This window comes from Nelusetta ayraudi, unplaced genomic scaffold (assembly GCF_046127955.1).
Source record: "Nelusetta ayraudi isolate G7.1 ecotype Tasmania unplaced genomic scaffold, CSIRO-AGI_Nayr_v1 ptg000006l, whole genome shotgun sequence".
NCBI classification, from domain to species: Eukaryota; Metazoa; Chordata; class Actinopteri; order Tetraodontiformes; family Monacanthidae; genus Nelusetta; species Nelusetta ayraudi.
In genome coordinates, this window is record NW_027466056.1 from 605,001 (window position 1) to 617,219 (window position 12,219).

General features: G+C 44.2%; 2 protein-coding genes across 4 annotated transcripts in view; both read right to left on the bottom strand.

Moving 5' to 3' along the window:
* Positions 1-7,660, bottom strand: part of pla2g6 (phospholipase A2, group VI (cytosolic, calcium-independent)) — a 16,136-nt gene extending 8,476 nt beyond the window's left edge. Inside the window, exons 1-9 of one of the 2 annotated variants that reach the window (XM_076013074.1) lie at positions 7,639-7,660; positions 6,728-6,944; positions 5,817-6,026; positions 5,106-5,286; positions 4,765-4,952; positions 3,272-3,368; positions 2,134-2,316; positions 1,495-1,603; positions 572-655 (exon numbers count right to left, since the gene is read on the bottom strand). In XM_076013074.1, the coding sequence (XP_075869189.1) occupies positions 572-655; positions 1,495-1,603; positions 2,134-2,316; positions 3,272-3,368; positions 4,765-4,952; positions 5,106-5,286; positions 5,817-6,026; positions 6,728-6,939 (1,264 nt within the window). In that variant the 5' untranslated portion in view covers positions 6,940-6,944; positions 7,639-7,660. Of the gene's footprint in view, positions 1-571; positions 656-1,494; positions 1,604-2,133; positions 2,317-3,271; positions 3,369-4,764; positions 4,953-5,105; positions 5,287-5,816; positions 6,027-6,727; positions 6,964-7,638 lie in introns of those variants that run through there. The other variant, XM_076013083.1, reaches the window with a different exon arrangement.
* Positions 7,661-8,764: 1,104 nt separating this feature from the next.
* LOC142879688 (beta-1,3-galactosyltransferase 2-like) lies at positions 8,765-11,160 on the bottom strand. Of its 2 annotated transcripts, XM_076013102.1 has the most exons (3): positions 10,974-11,158; positions 10,734-10,887; positions 8,765-10,572 (listed from the first exon to the last, which is right to left on the bottom strand). In XM_076013102.1, the coding sequence occupies exon 3, from the start codon at positions 10,562-10,564 to the stop codon at positions 9,626-9,628; it is 939 nt and encodes a 312-aa protein (XP_075869217.1). In that variant the 5' UTR covers positions 10,565-10,572; positions 10,734-10,887; positions 10,974-11,158; the 3' UTR covers positions 8,765-9,625. The 2 variants fall into 2 exon arrangements, with proteins under 2 accessions (XP_075869217.1, XP_075869209.1); XM_076013094.1 differs by lacking the exon at positions 10,734-10,887 and having other exon boundaries at positions 10,974-11,160.
* Positions 11,161-12,219: the final 1,059 nt, after the last annotated feature.

Genomic DNA, 12,219 nt, shown 5'->3' on the forward strand with positions numbered 1-12,219 from the left:
ACAGAAAGAAATATTTTCACCGAGGCTGTCGTCACTTTTCTTTTTTAAATGAGATTAATCTCTGTTCCGTAGTTAACCGCGATTAATCACATTCAAACGTTCATCTTTAAGTGAACAACCTAAACTGCACTGGCAGCAGCGGACTGGGCGGACTGGGCGGACTGGGCTGCCTGGGTACCCCGCTAACACGGAGACTAGAGCCGACCAGTGAGAGGTGGAGCTGCTCTCTGTAGGTGCTGCCACCACCAGGATGGGGGTGTGCACCGTCGCGGTTGCATTTGGGCTTCCAAAAAAGAGAAAAAGGCTTGAGGACCTGACTATGGGTGCATGCAAGGGACAAAAGGCCGGCGATTAAAAAGCCATTTAAAATTTATAGCGCGTTATGGGTTGTATTCAATTAACATATCCACGCTGAAAGCCCGACTTTTATAATAAAGAAAAAGAAACACAAGTATAGTCAACTGCTAAATAACTACAAGTGAATGTTTAATTGTGAGACTTTCAAGATAAAAGTCCTCCATTAGGATGATGTGTGTGGAGGCGGACGGCGCTGCGGAGGTGGAGGCGTTACCTCTGCCTGGCTGCTGGCTGGGTGGGAGGCACCGCCGGACTCCCACGTTACAAAGCATGTCCAGCAGTATTTTTCTGTTCGGACCTTTCGGGTTAGAGACACACAGGCGAGCCAACACGCAGCACATGCACACAGCACAACAAAGGACAAAGAAGTTAAGACGGGGAACAAAAAAATGCACTGTTAGCAACTGTGATGTCACCACGACGTTGTGCATCGACCAGAGATTATTTTTGAATCGCGACGCCTTTGCATGCAAGGGGGAATAGCGACCGTTGTCGGCGCAAATGAACAATTAAAAGGGTAAAAACGTTTAAAATTGTGTTAATATAGAAGACTCATATATTGGACAGAAAACAGGCGACGGTGGTAAAAAAAAAAAACTATGTTTGACGCCAGCGTCATTTTTAAAAGCTTTATGAGCGAGGCAACAAACGAGGGCAGGATTATAGACAACATGAAAAAAAAGCTTTTTGAATTCAGTGAAAAATGGCAAGATGACTCATCCAAGTGGACCGTACATGGTACTGCGCATTAAAGAGCAATTCAAATCAATTCCTCCCAAGAGGCTTGAACGTCCAAAGCAAACTTGGATGATTCTGTTCTGTCGTCAATGTTGTCATCGATTTCAAACTGCACATTGAAAAAGGTGCATGCGCTTTTCAGAATTTCAACTCCTTTTGTTTTTCAAAATTCAAGTGCAAAATCTCAGATTCTTCCTTTCCTTTTTTTTTTTTTTTTTTTAGTACGATGCTAAAATCATTAAAATAAAATAAAATATTTTCAGGGAAAACAACTACTTCATGACCAAAATGGAGTTCCTGGTTCGGTTCTTTACTTGCCCACAGAAGAACCTCCCTGTGATGCATCACTGAGGGTCCCCAGTGGTCCTCCCTCCCTCTGGTGACCCAGTTCCCTCTCACCTTTGCTGGAGCGGGCAGCAATGAGTCCAGGCGTCTCGCCCAGGTCATTGTGGATCTCCACGTCAGCTCCAAACACAATCAGGGCCTTGATCAGCTGTATGTGGTCCATCTATCAAACAAAACCCCTTGTCAATAAGTCACAACACATGCACGGATATCTAGACAGAAACAGAGCAACGTGGTGTCGGTCAAGAGGAACCATGTTTTTATGGGTTTCGTGACCTAGGGGTTGCTAACGGTGAGACTGCAGGATCAATTTGACTAATAAATGGGTCGACCAATGGAAAATCCACTTTTCCTTCACTTGATTGTTTGGTTTATTTGCTTCATATGACCACAGGTGTTTTAGATTACAAACAAGGGGCCCAAATGCCCCTCAAGGCAACCGATTGGTTAGGTCACTATCGACGCCTTGGGGTGAATAATAATAATAAAAATAAAAAGTTGATTGATTGATTGATTGATTGATTGATTGATTGATTATGGTATGGCCTGATATTTAACCTTCCACCTGGACGACAAAAACACTTTTTCAACGCTGGCCGAGATTTTAAGATTGGCATTTTATTGTTTGCACCACGCAACAAAACATTCGATCTGCTCACTGGAATGATGGAAACAATATCTTAATATACACACCTTCATAGCAAGATGCAGAGCCGTGTTCCCACCTTGATCCTTCAGGTTGGCATTGGCTCCGTGGGTGAGCAGAACCATGGCGGCCTCAAAACGGCCCTTCTTAGTCATAATGTGCAGCGGGCTCTCCCCAGTTCTGCTGAGGTAGTTGACGGTGCAGCCGTGCTCAAGCAGGACCCGACACATCTGCACAATGGAGAGGAAGACTGGTTTGGGTATTTGCGTACGGCATAACGGCCAGTCAGAGAGCCGTCTTTCATTGACCTTGTGAACCCTCAGGGACCCTTCGGTTCACCAGTTATGGGTTGTTGTTTTTTTTTCACTGTTTCAAAGGTCAGATGACCTTAAAAAAGACAAAGGCGAGAACAAATATTTTCTGCTTGCGTCAACATAGATAGATAGATAGATAGATAGATAGATAGATAGATAGATAGATTACGGAAGCGCATTGCTGCCACCCTAGAAAAAAAAGAAAACAGGGCTCAGTTTCACGTTATAACGTGATCATTTTCACGTTATAATGTGATACTTTCACGTTTTTACGTAATACTTTTACGTTAAAACGAAAAAAATGATCACGTAAAAACGTGAAACTTTCACATAAAAACGTTATATACTGAGCCCTGTTTTTTGATAGATAGATAGATAGATAGATAGATAGATAGATAGATAGATAGATAGATAATTACTTTATTCATCCCAAAGGGAAATTCACTTATTCAGCTGCTCACTGACACACACCCATAGTCACAGCTAAGAAATAGAATAAAAAGTTCAGTATATTAAACAATACATAAATAAATAAAATCTTCCATCAATTCTAGCGTGCAGTCCCTGTTAGTCCTGGCTCCTCCCAGAGCTGTGGGAGCACCTTCGAGTGTGCTGTCTCGGGTGTGTGTTGCTGTGTCTCCCAGGATGGCCCAATACATCCACCCTCACCCCCCACCCCGGGCACATTCAATCAGACAAAACTGGCTTCCCCAAAATGACTGGAGCGGGACAGGTGGTGCTTTGGTTGGTTGCTTGATTTTTGTGAACTTCTTTTTTGCTTTGCATTTGTTTGTTGGAAAAGTGCCACATCAATAAAGTTTGATTTGATTGGAACATGGTTTACAACTCTGGCATAACAAAAATAGTTCACCTCTGCAGTTTTGGCCCAGTGCAGAGGCGTCCCGCCATACACAGAGTCCTCAGCGTGGAGCTGGCCGCGGTCTGCTCGGAGGATTTCCTCGACACAACTACAAGTTGAACGCAAAATGGATATGTTAACACAACAGTACGAACGAGAACCAAAAAAACATAGTTCGTTAATGACGTCAAAAACTGCATGCGTGTTTTAAAAGACGAAGCAGAGCTGTGGGACAAACAGAAAGAACTTTAAAGGAGACCTATTAGACTTTTCTGACCTCTAACTACTGTTACAATGTTGCATGCTGGTGTCAAACAGTGCCAAAGCCTCAAATCATGAGGTTCAAGCGTTTGGACGTCAGCCCTGCAAGTCGCTGTGCTTGGTTCCGCACGCTGGGTTTTACCGTCTTTTTTTTTTTTTTTTATAACATCGTGGTGGCAATGTGTGCCGGACTTCCCTACATGGCCATGCTCTCGGCCTGCCCCCGCCCTCTAGGCCTGGCCCCACCCTCCCCCAATCTGCCTCGGAAGTTATATCGCTGTGCGCTGCTCCAAGGAAATGTTTTTTGGGGTGTGAGAGAAAGTTAGATTTGTGTAGCTTTCCTACAGAGGCAGAAGGCACCTGGAAGAAGTGGATGGAGAGAAAAAAGAGGAAAAAAAACTCTCTCTTTTTGTCTGTCTGCGGCATTTCATACGGGACTGTTTGGTGAACATGGGCCAGTACGAAGCTGGATTAGCCGCTGAACTGCTGCTGAAGGATGAAGCCTTCCCGACGGCACTATGACGGTAGAAGAGCAAGCTGGAAGTGACAACTCATCAGTGTCCTAACCGATCACAGCGGAGTGGGCTGGGCGGGAGGCCGGGGGCGGAGTCAAGGAAACGGAGCGTTTTCACGGGATGCAGGCAGCTGCAAAGCTTCCAGTGCGGCTGGGGCCAGAAATCAAACACAAAGGCCTGAGAAAGAGGTCAATAGGTGACCTTTAAAAGTTATTAGGTAAGTAATGTACAGGTACTACCCAGAAAAATAGAATGTCCTGAAAAGGTTGTTGTATTTCTGCAATTCAACTTAAAAGGTGAATGTGACATATTATATAAAGGAATAATATGCAAATCAATATATTTCAAGTTTTTATTTCTTTGGATTTTGCTGATCAGGTCTTACAGCTTAAAAAAAAAAAAAAACTCAAATTTTATAATAAGTTTCTGAGTTTGTGGCTTTGTGGTTTTAATAAGCTGAAAATCTTAATGAGCAAAGTTACAACAAGGAACTGCTTGAGATGTCAATTTGTGTGGAATGGCTCAATAAAATGTGTTGCTTTCATCTTTGATGTTAAATTGCCAAAATAAAACAACTTTTACTTGATATTCTCATTTTTCAGGTCGTACCTGTAGATGTTCCTATTAGCAGTTCTCAGTTCTCGTGTCCATGCTGTCTAGAATGTAGAACCTGGTAGAGTTACCAAAAATACGACTTGCAATGAAGTCTACGCCTTTTGCTCCACTCACCTCTTCTCACTGTACTTCATGGCACAGTGAATCGGGTAGCCGGCGTTGCCGATGACGTCACACCTGGCTCCGCCCCCTAGCAGAGCTTTGACGGATTCCATGCGTCCCAGACGGCAGGCGATGTGAAGCGGCGCCTCGCCGGCGTCATTCAGCTCATTGACGCCTGAGCAAAACCTGGTGCACATTGCCTGGACGGAGGAAGAGAGGGAGTGTGAAGGACAGGAAGTGGAGCGGAGTAGAGAGAGCAGCAGGTCGGTCCAGGCACTGACAGCACCGTGGCTTGAATGGGTTGCGTTTCAACAAGACGGTGATGGTGAGGGTCTTGTGATGCTGCTGCTCACCTGAGTGATGACTGGGGAATCCAGCTTGGCTGCAACGTGCACGGCGGTTTCTCCTTTGCGGTCTTTGATGTCAGTGCGAGCCTGGCTTTCCTCCAGCAGCTCCTTCACACACGTCAAGTCTCCGCGCTCACACGCCAGGTGCAGCGGGGTCTGACCCGACAGGTCCTGAGCATTGATCTGACTGGAGACAGAATGAGTGGGGGCTGTTAGTCATCAGTGTAGATGCTTTGGAGCCATCCGTCCATCTTCTGAGCGACCCCGGAGAGGATGAACCACCTCCTTCCGGTCAGGAACCAGGACCTCGGACTTGCAGGTGCTGATTGACACCTGGCCGCAAACCACCCCAGTGCACACTGGAGGTCCAGTAACAGCTTCTCCAGGGGGAGGGGGACTACGGTACCCAAGAGGCGCCAACCCGAAAGCTTGAAAGAGGAAAATCAATTTTCCAATTTCCCTCTATTTAACGCCGTTACGACTAAAAAGAATCTGATTTCCATTTAAAATCGATTAATCGCACAGCCCTAACAACACACACACACACACACACACACACACACACACACACACACACACACACACACACACACACACACACACACACACACACACACACACACACACACACTTGGCAGTCTGTTGCTGCTGCTCAACTGGAAACACTGGAAACATACACTTGCTGTGAAACAGCGTGGGGTGCTGGGGTGTCCTTACCTCTGAATATAGTTGTGTTTGAGGCACTCCCTCAGACCCGTCTCAATGGCAATGTGGGCAGAATTCCAGTCTGGGTGGTTGCGGATGCAGTCCACAATTGGCTGGGTGGTCTCAGCCTTTAAAGGGAGCGTTTCATAGAATGGTCGAAGCTTGAGGGCGTACTCGGAGAAACAGCTCAGGGCCTCGGCTTCAGATGCAACCTGGAACAGCCTGGTACAGCCACATAGCTCGACTTAGCAGGTGCACTGCTCATTTCAACACTCTCCACCTGATTGGTGGACACTGTGTCAGAGAGTGGCCAGATTTAAAGCAATACAGGCCCTTACTTTTTCAATAGTACACGTAGAACTTAAACGACAGACCATAATCTTAAAATACAAAGAATATAAAGCATTTGTTTAAAAGGCTGTTAAATCAAACATGTTATCATTTTATTTTATTTTTCTCTGGGAAGATTGTTTCATAACTGTTAATGAAATGGGTTTTTGAAAGAATACATTTATCAAGCAGCAAGGAAAGCAATAATTAACACACTGAAAAGTCGTTTCTACTCCTGCGCCATCACTAAAATGAATGCAGCAAAAGCTTTAATTCGTGAAATACACAATTTGCAGTATGGATAGTTGTGTGTGGTAAAGAAGCTTGAAATGTAAAATGAGAGCAATTATTCAGTTCTTAATTGTAGCATTTTATGACTTATCAGTACATCACATTGTCACATGGGTATTCAGCAACAACCAACATATATGTAAACAGCTCCCATGACTCGGCGAAATCAATTGGAAGCTTCTCTCCAAGTCATACAAACAATAGATGTACATCTATTTGCCCCTTTAAAAGTGCAATCATCGCGTTGCAATTAAGACAACAAATATAATTTAGAAAGTCATGTGTCTTGTGTCAGAACTGACCTCAGTGCCACAGCAGCCTCGGCGTAGAGCAGCATGCAGTCCCATGATTGGCTCTGGCCGTTCTTGTACAGCGCGATCCGCCCCTCCTCCCTCACTTTGACTTTGCCCGCTCCAGCGACATCCGAGAGCGGCACATCTCGGACACGGTAGGGGTTGGTGAAGAGGGTTGACACGGAGGACACCGTGTCCAGCAGCCTACCCAGGAACTGCATTGTTTGTTCTAAAAAAACAAAAAACAAAAAAACCCAATAATAATAATTACAAATAATTATGCAAGAAGAAGGAAACCACAAGTCCCTCCCACCGCTCATTTGGCGTGTAGTTCTTTCGGTTTGGCTCGGTGTCAACGCGGATGAATTATTTAGCAGACTACCTGCAGCAAACAGGTGTGACATCTCCGGTGTTGCCAGCCAACTTCCTAATTCAAAACGGGACGCACCGTGTCATTGCCAAATACGGGACGATTGTGTATTTTAAGGGACGGTGGGCAACTCTTGATATCTCCCGCTCCGATGATCGTCGATAACCGTCCACGCGATATTCGTTGTCGATAAACCGGGTAAAGTAGCGAGCGATCCCTCACAAGTGAACTGGATTAACGGTACTAGCTGAACCTCCCATCCCAGGGTTACCACTCACCCCCTCCTGCAGCACCAACGACTGGAGGATAACAATGACGGACTTTTTCTGACGAGTTGTCTACATTTAGGCTCGATATAGCACGAGTTTCCTGTCGAACACAATCAATTCCTATTGATGGAAAAGCTACACGCTACGGTGCCGTGGACCACTCAAGTAACTCGTTTCTGTTGTGAACGTAACATTTATTAGTCGGAGACGACCACTCTATATAAATGAAGCCATTTGGACCTGACTGAAGTTAATACGACATAAAGGTTGGGCGAACTTACCAGCTAGCTCTGGCTCGGCTTGACTTCTGACGTAAAACGTCAACAACCACCGAAATGCAACCAAACGCGCCCCCCGATGTTGACTGACGTCGCTTGGAACCAATCATATTGCAGTCTGGCCACTCGGAAAAGGGGGGCGTTGGTTTGCTTTCTGTACGTCATCACATGGCCTTTACTGCCGCGGTAAAGCCCACCGACAGAAAGCGGTGGAGACAGCAGGCACTCGCTTTCCGCTTGCTCTGCGTATACCAGGTAGTACGGTAATCACTGAGCACATTGGGGAACCTACATAGAATCGATTTTCTCTGTACTTTGTTTCAGATTGATATTCTTTGTTGTCAGTCCATTCTTCCGTGTCTGTTTGGAAATTGACTGAAGGAAGCCCTTCAGTCAATTTCAGCAAATTCTGATGTTGCATTTCAAAATAAAGCTCCTCCAAAAAAAAAACACAATTTTTTTTATTACTTCATAGTGTGGCATGTAGCCAGTAATGAGTGATGTTTGAGCATTTTTTTTTCTAATTAAAAAAAGTGTATTCATTATTTACCTGTTACAGGTGTTTCTGATTAAAACAGATCTGGAAACGTAAGTGGCCCTTCGCTAAGCCTTAGACTGTCACTGTCCAGAGATGAGAGAGGTGTTACAGCCGTTTGAATGACTTTTGTATGCCTACCTAAGTTTATAGTGGACATATGTATTCTGCTCATTGTATTGCTAATAATAATAATAATAATAATAATAATAATAATAATAATAATAATAATAATATATTATTATTATTATTATTATTATTATTATTATTATTATTATTATTATAACAGACTGAGGACAAATGAGCTGTGTCTGCCACAAGGCAAAGTTAAATTTGGTCATCTTGACCCATCAGAAGTCCATAACAAGTAACTTGGATATGGATGGATTCGTGAGAGTTTTTGCAATGGAGAACAGGAGAGTGGTGCTGTAGAGCAGAGTTGAAGAGTGGAGAGAAAAAATAGTGAGGTGGAGAGAAAGGAGGAGATTTTAGTTATTAAGTTGTTTAAAAATAATAATAATAATAATAAAAAAAAAAAAATAAAAAAAAAGAAGGAGTCTTTCCTTTAGGTTGAAATGTATTTGAGAACTGGGCCATCTAGTGAAGATGAATGTTAGGTTGTTGTTTATTAAAATCACAATGAAGGACATTTTATTTGACTTATTTTTCACTTTCCCCCTGAGGGACTGCCACCTTATTGAGGTCAGGGGCTTTGCGTGCCTAACAGTGTTAAAAATGTGTTTGAAAAAAAACAAAAACAAACTGCCTTCACATTTCTGACTGTCCTCAAATGTGCATTCGTAGAGGCGGCCCTAACAGTGATATCTTTGTCAATAAATATCAACGCGGGCCCGAGACCATAGTCAACATTTCAACACAGTTACAAAAACAATGACATTATAAAAAGACAACGGCATACATGGCATAGATCTGCTGCCATCAATCTCTGCAATGCACGCTAGCAATAAAAGCAAGCAGCAAAAGGCAATTCAAACATACAACAGATGTAGATTAGACATACAGCTACATAGCTGCAATGCCGTCACTGTTCCGTCATTAAGAGGAGAATTAACAGTCACCAAGCCGGACATCGGAGCTTCGCTCTCGGAAACGTTCAATTGGCCGCAACTTTTGAATTCATTAGAGCCAACTGGGGTGGCAGCAGGGGTATATTTTAGGGTGCCACCCCAGTAGATCTTCTCCAGAGCTGGAGAACCTGAAGCCAAGAAAAGGAGTCGGTTCAGAACCTGGACACTGGGAAAAACTGCACATCGGCCAGATGTTTGTTCTACTTTGTCTCTGCAGCACGTTGCTGTCATTGCTTCACTATTCAAACAACATAAATAATCATGTCATATCTTTGGCTTGTACACATTATGTGCTAGTAATTGTGAACACGCACACAGTTGCAAAATAATTTAAAAAGCATACAAATTCATGGTCAACTGATGAAAGTTAGCATTTAGTATCTCGCTGCTGGGACATCTGCCAGTAAGTGTCCATCTGTCCGATGTCGTCTGTCATCACAGCAATCACTTTGGACAGCCTGCAGCTGCTCAGAGGAGGACGTGGGGGGTCAACGATGAACGTGTCGCTTTCAAGAGGGTTTGTGGGTCCGATGCCCAGGCGCTCCAGACACATGCCCAGGTAGACATCTTCAATGAAGAAAGTTCTTATGAGAGGCGCAACTCCCAAGATCTTCCCAGGCAAGTCCGAGGACATGACGTAGGCCATTCCCAGAGGATAGGGGGGAAACTTTGACTTTTCTATCACGTTCCTGGGTACGTAGAACTTGTTGAATATGTTCCTCGAGACTGGGCTTTCCCACCAAACCAAACCTGTCATGTAGTCTTGTTGAGCAATCCTGGGGTCCAGGAGCAGTTTAACCAAATTCGGGACACTCAGGAAGACGTCTGAGTCGATCTTCATGACGTATGAAGCGTTCAGACAGTTGCTGTTAAACCACTCCAGCATCATCATGGTCTTGATGGTGAGGTTGTGGTAGCTGTCTAGGAAGTCACTCTGGATCAGGTCGTGGTGCTGCTGGTCCTCCTTCACAAGTTCTTCATGCTGCTCTGCTCGGTTGCCTCCTGAGGGAAGACCCAGGACGAAGAAAGTGACGACCCGGCGACCCAGCGCCAGGTTCTGTCCTCCCCAGGTCTGACGGATGGCATCCCGAGCGGCACGTTCTCGTGGGGCAACAGGAACCATCAAGACCAGGAAGGGACTTGGACTCTTGCATCTGGTTGCATTCTCTATTATGAAATTATACTTTCCTGGATAGGCGACGTAGTACCAAGTAACAGGATCTTGTCCCCAAGGGCCAACGTAGTAGAAGAGAATTATCACTGCTGCCAGGACCCCAACAATGGTGGATTTGATGTTCATTCTCATAATGACAACTGCAAAGGAGAAATATTGCCGTCAGCAAGAGTCAATTTTTTTTTTTTTAAATAAATAAATAAGTAAATAAATAAGGCACAAGATGATAGTGCATCACTTTGCCATAGTCACCAGTGATATTAGGCCTGATAACTCACAAAATAAAAGACCTGGTAAGTACCTTTATGGGTTTGTGTTGAACCGGAAACCAGTGGGGCCACAACACCGGAACACCCGCAGGATATTTAGACTTCAAACTTCCGCTGTACCCACTGAGATCAGTCAGTTGATATAACTTTTGAAATGTCTGCCATTCAGTACCAAACAATACCAGTCTGGAAGGAATGAGTTGTTTAAAAAAAAAACATGCCAACCGAAACAAACTAATGGCAACTTTGTGCTCGCCATGTGTCATACTCACCACGTATGTTCTGCGCTTCTACATCAAATACACACATAAGGTATCGTTACACAACTCCGAGGTGTCACGCCGAACCCTCCCATGGACCTTTTCACAACGTCAGCGTGCGCTGCGGAACCCCGGTCCACTACTACCATCCACCGGGAGTGTTCCCGAGCAGGGCGTCGACTGGTTCGCGCGAGGCTTTTTGCCAGATCTCGCGATAATCCATCTAGTTTCGACGCTGAAGTTGGTACCACATTCGCCGCAGCGATTCCGTGTCGCTTCCTCGATTCCGCCTTAAAAACAAAAAACAAAAAAAAAAAAACAATTCCGCAATTTGACCGCTAGATGGCTGTGTTTATCCCAACACTTTCATCATATAAAATTCAGCGAATTATTATTATTACAGTAGAAATGGACATATGAGGTGTCATTGTAAAGCCGGGGAGCTCTACTTTTACAATCAGTTGACATATTTCACGGAAAATAATTTTTGGCCTTCTGGGGGGACTCCAAAGAAAACAACTTTACCATTGACATCAGTATTTTTCAGTTTTTCCGGTGGATTATTTCAAAATCTATACGCTAGAAATGGACATGTGCACTATCATTGTAAAGTATGGGAGCTCTACTATCACAATCAGTTGACATATTTTATGGGAAACTAAGGTGGTTAGGTGGATTATTTCAAAAACTATACAGTAAAACGGACATGTGAGGTATCATTGTACCTACTAAAATACCGTGATGTCAATGGCAAAGTTGTCAACTTTGGAGTCCCCCCAAATTGCCAAAAATGATTTCCCGTGAAATATGTCAACTGGTTGTGATAGTAGAGCTCCCAGGCTTTACAGTGATACCTCACATGTCCATTTCTACTGTATAATTTTGGAAAAGATCCACCTCAACATAGACATAATGATTTGCTGAATTTTATATGTTGAAAAGTGTAGGGATAAGCACAGCCACCTAAGGTGGAATCAAAACCTAAGAAGCACCGCGGCGAATGTGGCGCCAACTTTAGCGTCGTACTTGTATCGATATGACAAGTGTTGTCGGTTGTTATACTGCTACGCCACCAGGTGGCAGTAAGTTAGTTTGTCAGGTAAACCTGAACGAGTGAGGCACGGAGCAATAAAGTTCATTCAATGACTCTGGACTCTGGTGTGCACGCGTCATCTATACATGGTACCAGGAGAAATTGTGAGGGGGGGAAAAAAGGTGGAAAATGAATTCTCTTCGACAGCCAGATGAGTTAAAGTCT

What these genes read in the sequence shown, in the direction of transcription:
- LOC142879688 (XM_076013094.1), bottom strand. Translation starts at nt 11,010, where the DNA reads ATGTGTGTATTTGATGTAGAAGCGCAGAACATACGTG. An exon ending in AGAAGCGCAGAACATACGTG is followed by an intron (nt 10,573 to 10,973) that starts GTGAGTATGACA and finishes TCTCCTTTGCAG; the next exon opens with TTGTCATTATGAGAATGAAC.